The 16726-nt window shown below is 48.9% G+C and overlaps 2 protein-coding genes across 6 annotated transcripts in view; one reads left to right on the forward strand and one right to left on the reverse strand.

Annotated features, from left to right (window-relative positions):
* The window catches only part of Elmod3 (ELMO domain containing 3), a 37416-nt gene extending 30932 nt beyond the window's left edge, over positions 1 to 6484 (reverse strand). The window contains exons 1-4 of one of the 5 annotated variants that reach the window (XM_034512309.2): positions 6360 to 6484; positions 5587 to 5711; positions 4469 to 4499; positions 2880 to 3154 (exon numbers count right to left, since the gene is read on the reverse strand). In XM_034512309.2, the coding sequence (XP_034368200.1) occupies positions 2880 to 2933 (54 nt within the window). In that variant the 5' untranslated portion in view covers positions 2934 to 3154; positions 4469 to 4499; positions 5587 to 5711; positions 6360 to 6484. Of the gene's footprint in view, positions 1 to 2879; positions 3155 to 4468; positions 4500 to 5586; positions 5712 to 5885 lie in introns of those variants that run through there. The other 4 variants (XM_034512310.2, XM_076939919.1, XM_034512311.2 and 1 more) reach the window with 4 other exon arrangements.
* Positions 6485 to 6490: 6 nt separating this feature from the next.
* On the forward strand, positions 6491 to 15697 carry Retsat (retinol saturase). Its single transcript, XM_034512163.2, has 11 exons — positions 6491 to 6839; positions 9233 to 9415; positions 9734 to 9975; positions 11023 to 11224; positions 12087 to 12284; positions 13253 to 13372; positions 14148 to 14286; positions 14560 to 14669; positions 14748 to 14914; positions 15074 to 15233; positions 15459 to 15697. The coding sequence occupies exons 1-11, from the start codon at positions 6671 to 6673 to the stop codon at positions 15596 to 15598; spliced, it is 1830 nt and encodes a 609-aa protein (XP_034368054.1). The 5' UTR covers positions 6491 to 6670; the 3' UTR covers positions 15599 to 15697.
* Positions 15698 to 16726: the final 1029 nt, after the last annotated feature.

A 16726-nucleotide genomic window follows, 5' to 3' on the forward strand; every position in this document is an offset into this window, starting at 1 on the left:
ACTAGCCAGGGGCAGTGTGGCACACCTGGAGGTTTAGGGGATGGTTGTCATAAACTGACCAACCAGCCACAAAACATAGGAATTGTCTCAGTGCTGTGTCAGGGCCCTAGAAACCCAGATCATCCTGCTACTCTGACTCTTTCATTTATCTCCATGAAACTCCGTACATACAGCCTTAACATCTGTGTTCTCTCTCCCCTCCCCACCTGCTGTGCATGCGAGTGTGTGCAGTTATTCATGCCCATGTGCACGAGGAAGGCCAAGGGAGGGAAACTGGATATTCTCTCCTATTCTCATCCATCTTATTCCCTGAAGACAGAATCTTTCCGTGGACCTGGAGCTAGCCTGGCAGTGACCCCGTTCTGCTCTTGACTGCACTGGTGCTATAGGCAGCTGTGTGGCCAAGTCTGGCTTTTTATGTGCAGTTGGGGATTTAAGCTCACGTCCCCGTGTTCTTGTGGCAAGTGGTCTTACCCGTTTATTTTCCTGACCCCAGTTTTGACCACTGTAAGAATGGAAGCCCAACACACCACAGTAGAGCAGACTCTTTGATTTCTGACTTTAAAATGTCTAAGTACAATCATCTCCCTCTGTGATCCAATGCCAACGCCCACTACAGACCCTCACCTCACCTCTGACCTCTGATGTTACATGGATTTCCTGCACAAGAGTCTGTGTGTCCTCTACTCCTTCCAATACCAGGTCCACCTTCTCTACCAGCCTGGCCTTTCTTAGCATCTGGCTAGAGCTGGCCTCGCCTCTGTAAGTCTTGATTGATTGATTTGATTTTTAAAGAAAGGAGTCCTTTAAGAAACTCTATTTTTATAAGACTTATTTTATGTGTGTGGATGTGAATGCTTTGCCTGCATGTACACCGATGAATGTCACACATCCCTGGTACCGTCAGAGGCAGAAGGCATCAGATGCCTGAGTACTGGAACTACAGGTGGTTGTAACCCACCATGGGGTGCAGGGACTGAACTTGGATCCTCTACAAGAGAAGCATGCGCTCTTAGCCACTGAACCACCTCTCCAGCTCCATATTTTATTTTGAGGCAGGGTCTAACTAGGCTGCCTGGCTGGCATGGAACTTGTTAAGTTAATCAGGCTGGCTTCTGACTGACTAACTCACAGAGATCCACCTGTCTCTGCCTCCAAGTACTGGGATTAAAGGTGTATGCCACCACACCCAGTTCTATTTTGATTTTTAAAAATTTGGTGTGTATATCTGTGTGAGTTTATGGCGTGTGTGTGTGTGTGTGGCCTGCAGAGGCCAGAAAGGGCATCGGAGCCCCTGGAGCCGCAGTTAGAGGTGTGTATGAGCCACCTGCCACGGGTCCTCTAGAAGAACAGCCAGTGTTGTCATCTCTCTAGCTCTCTTAAGTCTTCTAAAGCCCTTGCATGCAACCCAAGTTTCCCTGAAAGAGGCACCATAGGAACATGCCTTTGATGTTTTCCATACGCAACAGCATAGTACAAATACAAAATATAGCTATAATTTTTTATTGAAATTCTCTCAGTAATATTTGGTAATTCCTGATGTTATATACAAAGAACACTACATTCTTCTCTGTCTACATTTCAGTCCCCTTCCAGAGACTTCCCTTTAGAAGAAAGAACAGTTTGTTCTTTTCTGAGCATGATCTCCCTGGAGACCCCAGAAATGCTTTGTCTGAATTCTGGCTTTGGAATCCCATTTCTAGCCAGCAAGACGAAGGGGAAGGTCCAGAATGTAGGGCTGACGGCCAGGCTCACGCGGACATACACTGTGACTGTGCAGAACAGGAGCCCAGGGTGGTGGCCAGTATGCTGCTAGTAGTTAGTCAATGTGACGTAGAATAGAGCCATCTGTGAAGAGGGACCCTCCACTGAGAAGATGCCTCTGCCATACTGACCTTTAGACAAGGCTGTTGTTTTTTGTTGTTGTTTTGAGACAGGATCTCACGTTGTATCCCTGGCTGGACTAGAATTCACTATGTAGACCCAGGTGGTCTTGAACTCACGGAGATCTCTGCCTGTCTCTGGCGTCTGAGTGCTGGGATTAAGTACGTATGCCACCCTGCCTGGCTGAAACGTTCTTGACTAACAACTGATGACGGGCGGCCCAGCCACCGTGGGCAGTGCCTGGTCAGGGGGTACGGGGAGGTATAAGGAAGCAGACTGAATGTGAGCCTGAGGAACAAATCAGTAAGCAGTGCCCCTCCATGGTTCTGTTTCAGCTGCTGCCTCAGATTTCTCCTCTAAGTTCCCCCAGGAATGGGCTGTAAGCTGGGAGTGAAATAAACCCTTTCCTCCCCAAGCTGCTGTTGGTCGTGGTGTTTATCACAGCCACAGACAGCTAAGTAAGACAGTCTGCCAAAGCCAGTGGTAGACAGGGAAGAGGACAGGGAGTTGATTGGTGAGTCCAGGCCATACTGACTTCTTACGGAATTTCAGATGCTCTCTCCCTCCCCGGCCCCAGCCAAAGGAATCAAGGTTCTGTGAGTTATTCAGAAAACAAGGTACCACCTGCAGGAGGCCGGATGCTTCTGTTTTGAGCAGGGTCTCTGTAGCTCAGGCTGACTTAGAACTAACTCATCATGTACCTGAGGATGAGCCTGAAGTCCTCACCCTGTTGTCCCTACCTCCCAAGTGTTAGGCTCACAGGTGTCTCACCATGACGGCCTAGACCCTCCTGTCTCTGTTCTCTCTCTGTCTGTCTGTCCTGGAGATGGAACCTGCAGCTAATGGTCACTGCTGAACTATGCCTTCAGCCCAGAATCGCCTACAACAAAGATACACGATCATTTCCTCTCAATATTTATAAAACTCCACAGTCTCTGTCTCACTAACAGTACATCCCCAAGCCAGAACCTTCTTTCCCAAGTAGGAGCACTCACCTGTCCATCTTGAAATTCTTTCCCAGTAAGGAAAGAGCAAGATGTTTCACTCATGACTCCAGAGCACTAGTTCAGGTGAGCCTTGTCCTTGGCCTCTGAAAGGGGCTCAATACACCGGTCTGAGGCTGGAAGCCGCCAGGAGAGACAAGCGGTGTATTTTCACCTTCCTGCTTGGCAGTCATTAAGTAAGGAAACAGTCCCTTTGTGCCATCACCAAGGTGCAGAAGGTTTCTGTGAGTCCTGAAAGGAGCCCCTGGGAGCCGTACAGCCTCACTCTGGAAAAACAGAAACAGGGTAGGAGGGACTGGCTTCATCATTCAGTCATGCTTCTCTCTGTTCAAGAGGGAAAAGACTTAAAATCTTTAAGCAACTGTGAATTAATTCTAAATAAACAAGACACTTAGCCAGATGTCTACTGTTTACTGCACACACCATGGGACTGGAGGGACCATAAAGAGGATTGGGGGGTGGGATGGATTGTCAGTGTCTAGAAAACAGTGGCACTGTTTTAAGAAGTGGGGTCTGTTTCTGGCCATGACATCATTATGACCTAGGTGGCTTATTGGGGGTAAGACTGACTGGTGATTGCCCTGTTTTTTTGTTTTTTGTTTTTTTTTCCAGATCCTAGACACGAGTGGAGCTGTGGGCCTACAATATTGGACCTGTTTCCTGGAATGATAGAAAAACTCAAAATGCAAGATGATGTCCAAGCCAAACTGGTCAACTCTTTCTCTGTGTGAGAAACTGTGGGCGTATGTGCGTGCAACTCTGGTGAAGTGCTGGTGTTGGGGATCAAATTCAGGTCTTCATGCATGCCAGGTGCAGGTGCGTATCTACCAGTGAGCTACCCCTCCAGATCAGCTCTTGTGTGTGTATACACACGCATGTATATTCAAGGTTCATGTATGTGCAGGTGTACACATGTTTGCACACCTTGCCTGGAACCAAGTGAGCAGTCAGGGCTGGCCAGCCAGTGAGCTTGAGAGAGCCGCCTGTATCCACTTTCCTGATGCTGGGATTACAAGTATGTGTTACCACACCCAATATTTTTTAAATGTATGATTTTTATTCATGTATTCATGTGTATGTGTGTGTCTGCCATGTATGTGCAGATGTCCAAAAGGTACTGGAACCCCTGAAGCTGGGGTTACAGATGGTTGTGAGCTGCCATGTAGGTGCTGAGAGCCAAATCCCGGTCCTCCGCAAGGGCAACAAATGTTCTTAACTGATGAGGAGCTTTTCCCTTCTCCCTTTCCCTCCCAGCCCTTCTCAATAAGGACACAAATATACAGAAAAGGTATTATAGATGCTGCTCAGTCTGGCCTTATACTTGCCATGTAGCTGAGGCTTGCTTCTACTTCTCAAGGCTGGAGACAAAAGCTAGGCACTCCAGCCCTGCTCTTTCATCTCGTGACGCCTGCCTCAGGAAAAGGGCCGGACAAAGATGTGATCACATCAAAAGTCTGTGTCACGAGGAAACAGCCTTCTCATGAACAGGCGTCTCTAGGTCTTAGGGGGAGGATTGATGTGTGAAAGTCAAAACTAAACACAAGGCCGGGATACAGATCAGAGGTAAAGCTATTGCTTACCACATGTGACGTCCGGGTTCAATCGCCACAACTAGAAAAAAACAAAAACCAGATCAGCATGGTGATGTGCACCCCCATGAATGTATGCCCATACCCAGATTTCTAGAAATCTGAAAGCAGAGGCAAGAGAATCATTGTATATTTGAGGGTAGCCTGATCTACATAGAGTTCCAGGATAGTTGAGACTACATAGCAAGACTCTATCTCAATAAAAACAAAACAACAACAACAAAAAACAAACAACAACAACAAAAAAACAAAAACAAACAAACAAAAAAAAAAACAAAGGCAAGTGAAATGGCTCAATGGGTCAAAGGTGATTGCTGGTAAGCCTGATGACCTGAGTTCAGTCCCTAAGGGAACCTACAAGACTGGTAGAAGGAAAGAAGCAATTGTCTTCTGACCTCCACACATGCACCATGGCACACACTGCTCCATTCACCCCCACCCCCAACAAATAAAATTTTTAAAAAAAAGCAAAAACCACAAGGGCCTGGGAAGATGACTCAGTGGACATGAGAGCTTGCTTCAGGGTAAAGGCCTGAGTTTGGCTCCCAGCATTCTGGTAGATGAAGATAAAAGGACCGCTGGTCACTGGGCCTAGTTCCATGTTCAGACAGAGACCCAACTTCAAAGGTGTAAGGCACAGTGTAACAGAACAGGGCAATTTATGGTCCCCTTGGTCTTTCTGTTCCTATATGAGCATGCATACTCACACCCACACACCAAAGAGTCGGTGTGGAAAGGCTGGGATTGTAGCTTAGTGGCAGGAAACGAGGCTCAGTCCCTAATACTGAGGGGGAAATGTGAGTGGATGGTTCTCATATACCGACAATCACACTTCACAGACTCAGAGGACTAAGTCAGCCTGTCCACAGAGTCAGTCCTCCACTAAGGGAATATTACATTCCCCAAGGACTGACTGCCAGTAACAAACAAGCTTTCGGGCTAGACACCTGGCTGGCCGTGATCTAGGAAGGATGGTGGTAATATCTTACATGCAGCACCCCAGGAACTAGCTCCCCCTGGAAACTCAGCATCTACCTCTCTTTTCCTTTCCTTCCATCTTGGCCTGAATGACAGCATAGGACAACACACACACCCACACATCAGCTAACCTGGCAGGGTAACAGTCAGGTATGACAAAGTCTCAGGAAGGCCTTCCTGTTACTGTGTGGAAAACGAACCGAGTGGCACAGAAGCATGACCTGCTTTACATACCGGACTGGAGCACTGCTGGGGCCTGTAATAAGGACAAAATACTCAAAGTTATGAGGCCATTCCTCCTGATGGTGTACTTGAGGAAATGGGCCTCCTATACAAACAAATCCCTCTTAAGTCAGGTTAAGATGGTAGGATATCTAGACCGGCTGAAAAGCTGATTTAGAAGCTGCTGTGTCCTTAAATGCAAACGCACACATAGTTAAGATGGTCCTTGACTTAGTCTTTCTTGAGGCTTGTTCTTATGTGGCTCTGTACTTTGAGACACCAGTAGAATGGTTAAGATTAGGGGATCCAGCTAGGGGTAAAGTCGGGGACCCGTTGCAGCTGCCAGTCCTGGGGCAGTGAGTGACACAGGTTCAGGAGAGCTCCTGCGCAGGTCTCAACAGGGTCTCAACTCATCGAGATACCCAGACAGAGGCTGTGTGGGGACAGAAACTTTCTCACTGCTTGGAAGGGGAGAGGGAGGGAAAGCAATGAATTGCCTCCGAGGTTTCAGCGAACCCATCGCAGAGCAGGCACCAGAGACCCAGGTCTTCTCTGCCTCCCAGACGGGATCTCTCTCAGACCTGCAACTTTCAGCCTTGTGTGGCCCCGCGGTGACCACTTCCACCCCACATCGTCCCCCTCACTCTCACCTCCCTCACCCCCCACCCCCACCCGGGCTCACCGGACGCGTCCCCAGCGTTCCGGTGGCGGGGTGGGAGGATGTCACACATCCTCTCACGGCGCAGGCGTGCAATGGCGTCTGTCTCGCGCTAGAACTACACTTCCCACTAGGCAATTGAAATCCTGCACCGCAAAGGTCATACGGAGATTCAGGGTGGACAATCTTCATCAGTTTTGCGCGGGCGTGAATCAAAATACCTCGACCCTTCCTTGTCTGGTATTCCTCTGAGGACAAACTAGAGGGGCGGAGCCTCAGCTATAAAAGCCGAGCTCAGAGGGAAAGGACGCGGTCTTCCGAGTCCTGGCGGCAACATGTGGATCACTGCTCTGCTGCTGGCCGTGCTGCTGCTGGTGGTCCTCCACAGGGTTTATGTGAGCCTTTTCGCTCGAAGTTCCCCGAACCCCTTCGCGGAGGATGTCAAGCGGCCCCCTGAACCCCTGGTGACCGACAAGGAGGCTAGAAAGAAAGTCCTCAAACAAGGTCAGCTAGAGGGGCTGTGGGTTTCAGGACTGCTCTCGGGCCTTGTGCTCATGCAGGGCATGGGCCTCTGTTTCCCCAATTAGTAAAGTGCCGGGAAAACTTATTTGCACATGGAGGTTCCATGTTTTAGTGTTCTTTGGTTCTGAAGGTTTGGGTGAGGGCATTGCTCTTGGCACCCAAGATATTGGCACAACCTAGTTCCAGCCCCGCCAGTTGGAATCTGTTCAGCTCTTGGCGTCCCCAGAATAAGAGACCTTTCCCCTACTTGGTTCTGGAGCCAACTTTTTCCTATACTTCTGTGCATGCTTGGGAACGTAGGGAAGCAGCACAGAAAGTTTTCCCAGCAAGCAGTTTGACAGGCAAAATGTAGTAGTCCCAGTTCATAGGATTGAAGCTTGATTCTAAAACGTCGTAATTTCACTACTGGTTAGAGAGAAGAACTCCGCTCTCCAGTCAACCCGCCATCTTTAAAACACGTGTAGAGCGCTTCCACGGTTTGTGTTTTTGAGACAGGTCTCACTTCTGTACTGGAGCTGGCTTCTAACTCATTTTGCAGCCCAGGCTCAAACCTGAAGCAGTCCTCTTCTTCTTCAGTCATCTCCGGCATGATGAGATGACAAGCATACATCAACGTGCCTGGCTTTCAACGTTTTAAGGAAGTGTTGGAGCCGGGCATAGTGGTGCAACAATTTAATTCCAGTCTGGACTACACAATGAGACCCTGTCTGAACACACACAACAAACAACCAAAACCCCCAAATGCAAAACTTTCAAAAATCAAACAAAGATCACCTCTTTGACCTCCAGGAGCCTCTGACTTGTAAACTTTAGCCTAGCCTAGGCTAGCCTCAACTGCACTATTTATTGGTGACTGACTTTGAACTCCTGAACTTTGCACCTCTACTTTCTAAGGGTAACACACCCAGTTATTTTATTATTGTTATTATTTGTGGACTGGGGAAGAGGCAGGTCCCATACTTGTAGCCCAGGCTAGTTTATAACTTGCTATGTAGGCCAAATGTGCCTCGGATTCACTCCAACTACCATCAGCAGGAGATGACAGATGGAGGACGGACTGCAGATGTGGGCCATCATGGCTTGGATGGTGATTTTCTCTTCTAATTTATTTTTTAGTTGTTTGAGACAGTGTCTCTCTGTAGTTCTGGACGTCCTGGAACTTGCTATTGCTGATATAGACCAGGCTGGCCTGGAACTCACCGAGATCCTCCCACCTCTGCCTCCTGAGTGCTGAGACTAAAGCTGTGAACTCCTACACTCAGCCTTGGGCAGTGATTTTTTTTGTTTGTTTGTTTTTTTGTTTTGTTTTGTTTTGTTTTTCAAGACAGGGTTTCTCTGTGTAGCCCTGGCTGTCCTGGAACTCACTCTGTAGACCAGGCTGGCCTCGAACTCAGAAAACTGCCTGCTTCTGCCTCCCAAGTGCTGGGATTAAAGGCATGCGCCACCACCGCCCGGCTGGGCAATGGATTTAATGAGAAGGTTTACTGGACATAGTGGCACATTCCTGTGATCCCAGTGTTGGGGAGGAAAAGGCAGGTGGATCTCTACATAGGCAGTTCCAGCCCAGTTAGGGCTACATATATAGTGAAACCATGTCTCTAAAAAACCCAAGTCAATAAATCAAGGAAAATAAGTAAATAAAGGAGGAAAGGAAAAGAGACCGGGAGAAAACAACAAACATCAGGTCTTGTGTTGACCGTGTGTTCCAGTTTGGTTCTGCTGGGTGTCCTGCACACCAGCCTTCCTCCTGTTCTGAGGCTGCCGCTGTGACTTCTCAGAGCTTCTGAGCAGCTCTGCCTGCCCCACCTCTGTTGGCATTCATAGACCTTTGCTTCTTCCAAAGAAACCCAGTTCCCACTCCCAGACCCCGCCCTGTGCCTTACTGCCGTCTTTGCTTGCTTGTATTCACAGAAGTGTGTGGACTGAGGTTACAGCTCTGTGCTGTTGTCATCTTTCTGGTTTTGTTCTACAGTAGTTAGCTGATTCCTACTTTATTTGAAAGGTATCAGATCCCTCAAGTACAGAGTAGGGGTTAAGACTCATTGCTGTTTAATCTGCCTGCCTGGTCCGAGGTATTCCCTAGTAGAATGTTTTGAGATATCTTAGTCAAGAGTAAACTACACTAGAGGGGAGGTCTGTCTCTCTTCCCTCCATTTTGAGGCTGGGTCTAATGATCCCAGGCTGGCTTCCTGGGGGAGGATCTTGGACTCCTAGTCCACCTTTGAAGTGCTGGGATCACAGGAGTACACCGCTAAGGCCAGCTGCCTTAGAGACATCTGACAGTGTACAAGCTAGAGAAGTGCCCTCGGGCTTCTCTGACATCACTTTCCTGCCCTTGTCTGAGAAGCCCACCCTCCATCCTCTCCCTTCTACAGCTTTCTCAGTCAGCAGAGTACCAGAGAAGCTGGATGCAGTGGTGATTGGCAGTGGCATTGGGGGACTGGCCTCAGCTGTGATTCTAGCTAAAGCTGGCAAGAGAGTCCTTGTGCTGGAACAACATACCAAGGCGGGCGGCTGTTGTCATACCTTTGGGGAAAATGGCCTTGAATTTGACACTGGTAAGGCTTTTGTGGAAACGGGCTGGGAGCGAGGGTTGTCTTTAGGTGGCTAGGAACATGCACTATTGAGTGATATGGGGGTATTTCGATGTTTTGGAGGTCCCAACTTCCTCTGGGCACCTTCATTTCTGTCTGATGGCCTAGTTATTGAGCAAGCATTGGGTGGTATGTGTTCTGGTTTGTTTCCTATAGAAAGGGTGGGCAGCCCTCTCTGGCCGTGAACATAGCCAAGCAGGGCAACCTCCTCCTTACTTGGCATATTTCCATGGCCCAATTCCCCTTATCTCTCTATCTCCTTTTCTTTGCACCTCCCAACAGGAATTCATTATATCGGACGCATGCGGGAGGGCAACATTGGCCGTTTTATCTTGGACCAGATCACTGAAGGGCAACTGGACTGGGCCCCCATGGCCTCCCCTTTTGACTTGATGATACTAGAAGGGCCTAATGGCCGAAAGGAGTTCCCCATGTACAGTGGGAGGAAAGAATACATCCAGGGCCTGAAGGAGAAGTTCCCCAAGGAAGAAGCCGTCATTGACAAGTACATGGAGTTGGTTAAGGTAGCCTGGATCATGATCAGCATCCGTAGTTTATTTCCAACAAGACTGGCCTTTTCATTACTGAAGTCACTCTAGGGTAGGGGAAGACAGTTGAGGTGGGGAGGCAAGAAGGGATAGATAGTCATGTCTGTCCTGGTTCCAGTGTGCACTTGTATATGTCTGTGCCCTGCCTGGCTCCCCAGCTGCTACCTTCACTCTGGCCTCTAGATGGTACCCTTGGCAAGTCAGGCTTTGAGGAAGTTAGATGTCCTCTGAGATGAGCCAGACTTGTTGTCTTGTGCATTTGAAGTAGAGTGTCACAATGCTGCTCTGGCTGGTTTGGGACTCAGCAGAAATCACACCTGGTTTCTGACCTGGGACGCTGGAAAGGAGTGTGAATGCCGGGGACATGGCTCCGGCCGGGCGCACAACTCTGAACTTGATGCCAAGCACCCTATAAACTGGGTATGATGGTGTAACTTACAATCCCAGCAGGAGGACCAGGAGTTCCTGAATATTCAGATATCTCTCTCTCTCTCTCTCTCTCTCTCTCTCTCTCTCTCTCTCTCTCTCTCTATCTACACACACACACACACACACACACACACACACACACACACACACACACACACCAATAACACACACACCAATACTTTCTGGATCAGGAAATGGAAGAGCAAAAAGTCTCATATGAGTATGAAGAATGAGAGAAAAACTCAGGGCCCATTTTGTTGTTATTGTTTTGTGGTGAGGGAGACAGTCTTGCTATATAGTCCTGGCTTGTATGTCAGGGTATAGCTCTGGGTGCCCTTGAACTCATGGCAGTCCTCCTGCTGTAGCATCTCAACTGTTGGGATCACAGGCCTGAGCCACCATACCTTCCTGAATTAAATTTTTTTCAAGTCCAAAACTTCAGAGTACATGCTGTGGGCCTGTGTCAGTGCTGCTGCAGTGGTGACTAGGCTCCCGAGCTCCAGAGCTGGTGCTGTGGGCCTGTGTCAGTGCGGCTGCGGTGGTGACTAGGCTCCCGAGCTCCAGAGCTGAGCCTCACTCTCCCTTTCTCCCCAGGTGGTGGCCCGGGGAGCCTCTCACGCCATCATACTCAAGTTCCTCCCATTGCCCTTGACTCAGCTCCTCAACAAGTTTGGGCTGCTGACCCGTTTTTCTCCATTCTGCCGAGCGTCTACTCAGAGCCTGGCTGAAGTCCTGCAGCAGCTTGGGGCTTCCCGTGAGCTCCAGGCTGTGCTCAGCTACATCTACCCCACTTACGGTGGGTGGCTGTTAGCCCAGGGTGGCTCTTAGCCCAGGCTTTCCTAGGCGGCTGCTCTCTCTCACAGCTTTGCTCTTTCCTTTCCATCTGCCTAGCAGAAACGAGCCGGAACAGACCCCAGGCCTGCAGGGGTTTGTGGATAAGGGCTGAGAAGTCCGACCCCTGTTGGACTCTGGTAGAAATGATTTTTTAATTTACTTTCTGGAATATACCTTTTTTCTTTTCCCTTTTATCTTTTCTTCTTCTCCCCCACAAATTTTGTTTTTCTCCTCCTTTTTGAAAACAAGGTCTTCCAGGCAAGCTTTGAACTCTTGTAGTTGAGGATGCCTTTAAATTCCTGATCCTTCTGCCTCCACCTTCCTAGTGCTAGGATTGCAAGTATGTGCCACCATGTCTAGCGTATGTGGTGCTGGAGATCAAATCCAGGCTTTCATGCATCTTATGAGAGCATTGGCTAACTGAGCCCAGCCAAATGCATTTTCTCCCTTACCCCCACACCTCCAAGATAAGTTCTGACTTTGTTCAGCCTGGTCTGGATCTCTCTGTAGCCTAGTATGGCTTTAAATCAACGATCCTTCTGGTTTAGCTTTTGAGTGTTGAGATTGTAGGCAGGTACTATCACACTGCTTAAGGTTGATTTTTCTCTTTAGCCAACAGTGTCAGTGACTTCCTTGGTTTTGGAAGCATAATGGTTTTCAGGGAGTGTATTTATCTTCCACTAAGATCACATCTACCCTGGGCCTTCAGGAACATTTGGATCCTAGGATGGATCCATGTGGTCCTTCACAGGAAGCCCTATTTTTCCAGAATGGTGCCAAGTGACCACTCTTGCTCATCCTTTCTTCCCTGCTTCATTCTGTAGGAGTGACCCCCAGCCATACCACCTTCTCCATGCACGCTCTGCTGGTTGACCACTACCTACAAGGGGCATATTACCCTCGAGGGGGTTCCAGTGAGATCGCCTTCCACACTATCCCTTTGATCCAGCGGGCAGGGGGTGCTGTCCTCACCAGGGCCACTGTACAGAGTGTGCTGCTGGACTCAGCTGGGAGAGCGTGTGGTAAGAGATCTGCACTGAGCTGTGGGGTCAGCGGGCTGGGGTGGAAGCCAGCCTGTTTATGCAAGGTAAGAGGCTGGAATCTGAGCTGGTGAGATAGCTCAGTGGATAAATGTTCTAGTCACTAAACCTGATGACCATAGCCTACATGGTGGAAGGAGAGAACTAACTCTGTCAAGTTGTCCTCTGACCTTCACATATGGGCTCTCGCACTCCTACCCCCACACAAAATTAAAGAATCAAACTACAGTTCTTACAAAAGGTCAGGTTTGACATCATGGTTTTGTGAGTGGCCAGAGATGAGGTTGGACACACAGGCTACAGTACATCGCAGAACCTTTGGTGTTTCATGAAGGCCGAGTCACCTGAGGAGTCTTGTGGATGTAGAAGTTGGCAGCAGTGAAGGAGGGGCAGGCATTCCATAGAACCAATGTTCTTGGGCTGGCAGGACATGGCTAAAGATAAGCAAGTCCATATGGGTGGGTAAGAAGAGCTAGAGAAGGTGAGCACAGAAGCGCTGAGACAGCGGCTAAATGACTGCAGTGTGCCCGGGGCCTGCTTTGGCTGGAGGAGCTTCTGGGTCTGAGAAAACAGGGCCTGTCCTAGGAGACATCTTGATAGTGTGGCTACAGACAGAATATTTTGAGGCAGGATTTCATGTGGTCCAAGCTAGCCTCAAACTCGCTAGCTGAGGCTAGTGAATTTGAATTCCTGATTATCCTGCCTCTACGTCCTAAATGCTAGGATTACAGGAATATGTCATCATGGCATGACTACAGCTAATGCTCCGAGAGATGCATTTCACACTTTCCTGGGTTTTGTTTATGGTGGTAGGGGTGCACGGAACATGTAGACAAGCACTATACAACTGGGCTATATTCCCAGCCCTTCAGAGACATATGGAGAAGGGTATAGGCCTTTTTTGTCTCCACAGAGCTCACAGAAGCTCAGCCAAATTCTTGTGCCTGCAGGTGTCAGTGTGAAGAAGGGACAAGAGCTGGTGAACATCTATTGCCCAGTTGTCATCTCTAATGCAGGAATGTTCAATACCTATCAGCACTTGTTGCCAGAGACTGCCCGATATCTGCCAGGTAAAAGACTGGTCTTCTGAACTAATATTTCATCTGTGGAGCTTATAAGCCCAGCCTGGGTAAGCTCCCCTCTTCTTGGGCACCCCTCTAGCTATCTCTGGTCTGGGTTACCAGGAACATAACACTTATATCTGGGGAACCTAGGACTAGAGGGGAAGAGGGGCCCTTCACCAAGGCAGTCAGAGCTCTGAGGACTGTTTGGTCAGATGCAAATGTCTCCTTTGTACTTCTGGGCTGAGAAACAAAAGCCTGTATATTTGTTTTCCTTTGCCAGAGAAACCAGGGCTTTAATAGAAAAAACTCAGTTAAAGGGCAGACAAAGGCTTTTCAGTTGGTTAGAATGCTTACATCAGCCCTGTGTTTACCTAGAACCAGGTAAGATAACTGTAGTGGATTTGGTTGTAATCCTAGCACTCTGGAGGTGGCAGCAGGAAGACAAGAAATTTAAGGTCACCCTTGGCTAAACAAGACCCTGCCGCAACAAACAAGGGCCAGTGAGATGGCTCAAAGTGTAAAAAGTCCTTGCTGCTAAATCCCTAGAGTGGAAGAAGACAGTTATCTTCTGGCTTCTTGCACATCCTGACATGCCTTTATCCATATATATCTATAATTAAAGAAAAATCTAAAGGTATACAGAGGGTTGAAACGGCCTGACTGTCCAGAGGTGCTGTGAGTTAGCTCTGCTCTGAATCAGCAGGGACCAGCACCCATGACTATGGGAGTGGTTGTCTGGTCATAACTCCTGCAAAGCGATCCTCACTGGCTCTCTCTGCAGATGTGAAGAAGCAGCTGGCGATGGTAAGGCCTGGATTGAGCATGCTCTCAATTTTCATCTGTCTGAAAGGCACCAAGGAGGACCTTAAGCTTCAGTCTACCAACTACTATGTTTATTTTGACACAGACATGGACAAAGCGTAAGATGTGAGGGGGTGGGGAAGACTGATAACACTGGGCCTCATCCCACAAGACCCTGCTTCCACCCTTGACACGGTTCTAGGAATAAGGATGTGTGTTGAGGGAGGAGGTGCAGTCTCCAATGGACTCCTAGAAAGGCTTTCTACACCAAAGCCGTGCCGGTTTCTCCCCCAAGGGAAGTCCCTGGAGATGAACCATCATTTGGGTAGTGCTGGTGGCTTTGAGGGAAAAGGCCTAGAGATTGGCAATCATGGCCCCTCCCTCATCCACAGGATGGAGCGCTATGTCTCTATGCCCAGGGAAAAGGCTCCAGAACACATTCCCCTTCTCTTCATTGCCTTCCCATCAAGCAAGGATCCAACCTGGGAAGACCGATTCCCAGGTAGGGCTTCAGGTCCAGGAAAGCTGGGTGTAGGGCAAGGCAGGGCCAAGTAGCAATAACACGGCCTTATACCTGCAGACAGATCCACAATGACTGTGCTGGTGCCCATGGCCTTTGAATGGTTCGAAGAGTGGCAGGAGGAGCCAAAGGGCAAGCGGGGTGTTGACTATGAGACCCTCAAAAATGCCTTCCTGGAAGCCTCTATGTCAGTGATCATGAAACTGTTCCCACAGCTGGAGGGCAAGGTAGGGGCTGACTTACACAGTGCTGGAGGTGATAACACATCCCTTAACTGTCTTTTCTTCTGTAGAAGAATAAAGCCCGAAGTAACAAGAGTCCCAAAGAAGGATCAGGCCTTTGCAGATTCCCTTGTTCACCCTTGCTTTGCCCCTTTGCCTCCTCAGGTGGAGAGTGTGACTGGAGGATCCCCACTCACCAACCAGTACTATCTGGCTGCACCCAGAGGAGCTACCTATGGGGCTGACCATGACCTGGCTCGTCTGCATCCTCATGCGATGGCTTCCATGAGAGCCCAAACCCCCATCCCCAACCTTTACCTGACAGGTACACTGCCTCACTCTGCCAGAATCTGGGCTTCCCTGGCATAGTCTTTTGTCCTCATCCACTAGCCTATACCAGGAGCTGGGCTGCCTTGGCTGGCTATCGTTCTGGGCTCTATCTGAAGCTGTCTCTCTTAGGGTGGCCTTGATATGGAGGGATGAACACAACCCTTGTTACTCCCATCCTCATGGGGGTAGATATTCATGGGTCATTGCTTTTGCTTCCTAGGCCAGGACATCTTCACCTGTGGGCTGATAGGGGCCCTGCAAGGGGCCTTGCTGTGCAGCAGTGCCATCCTGAAACGGAACCTGTACTCAGATCTGCAGGCTCTTGGCTCAAAGGTCAGGGCACAAAAGAAGAAGATGTAGTCCATTCCGAGATGAGCCAGAGGAATGCACCTCCCCAACTTCTCGTGGTGTCCTACAGCAATTCCTTGCACATATAAACAAAAACCACTGTGTTTCTGATAGCTGTTTTAAGTCGAGTTCTTTACCTTGCATTTCTACTCAAGGCCTAGTGTGGGCTACGGTAGCCTTGATGTCTCATGAAGAGTACTCCTATGTCTTTCCTACATCCAAGCTAGGGTCAGGCACACAGAACCCGAGGGTGTTGGCTACTGGGATAGGTTGGTCCAGTCCTGCCCTGAAGCTTTCTGTTCCTCCCCACTCTAGTGTGGCGCTGCTCTGTACTGTTAAGGGGAAAGGATGACTAGTATGGGCTTGGAGTAGCAACTCTCTCAAAATGCCAGATCCAGGAAACCCTCAGCTTTAAGTTTCATCCTGATAGAAGCGGGCTAAAGGAACATTCCAAGTCAAGGACACATCAAAAGATACCACTGCCAACGAAATGTCTCATACAGCAGCCAGCCGACATCTTGACTAGAGAATGGCCAGGCTGGCAGCGAGGGAATGGGAGTGGAGACACTGGGCCCCAACAGGAAGCCTGATGTGCACAAAGCCCAGAGATGGCATTTGGAGTTGCTGGCACACATGAAAACTGAGTTACTAGGCTAGGTGGTGGCGGCACATGCCTTTAATCCCAGCACTCAAAAGGCAGATCTCTGAATTTGAAGCCAGCCTGGTCTATGAAGTAAGTCCTGGGCAGCCAGGGCTCTGTTACACAGAGAAACCCTGTCTTGAAAAATAAAACTCAAATCAAACCAAAACCTGAGTATTGTTTTCTAAAATGGAGTCAGAATCCCTTCAGATTTTGTAGTAGCTGCATACACATGAGATAACTTGGGGAATGGTACCTAGACTTAAACCACAAGTTCACTTGTTTCATATGTACAGATCAGCACAACAGCTTGTGTAATATTTTGAAAAACTGAGCATTCTGACCGGTCACATGAGTTCATGCTATAGTTTAAAAAGCTTGCTTTGATTTCAGAATAGAGGTGCTCAGCCTGTATGAATAAATGGAAAGGTGGATAAAACTTTCACTTGCCGGGCGGTGGTGACACACGCCTTTAATCCCAGCACTTGGGAGGCAGAGGC

Source organism: Arvicanthis niloticus, chromosome 9 (genome assembly GCF_011762505.2).
Source record: "Arvicanthis niloticus isolate mArvNil1 chromosome 9, mArvNil1.pat.X, whole genome shotgun sequence".
Lineage (NCBI taxonomy): Eukaryota > Metazoa > Chordata > Mammalia > Rodentia > Muridae > Arvicanthis > Arvicanthis niloticus.

Coding starts and splice junctions, on each gene's coding strand:
- Retsat (XM_034512163.2), top strand. CDS start 6,671: ATGTGGATCACTGCTCTGCTGCTGGCCGTGCTGCTGCTGGTGGTCCTC. Junction 9,976..11,022: donor AGTACATGGAGTTGGTTAAG/GTAGCCTGGATC, acceptor CTTTCTCCCCAG/GTGGTGGCCCGGGGAGCCTC. Junction 11,225..12,086: donor CTACATCTACCCCACTTACG/GTGGGTGGCTGT, acceptor TTCATTCTGTAG/GAGTGACCCCCAGCCATACC.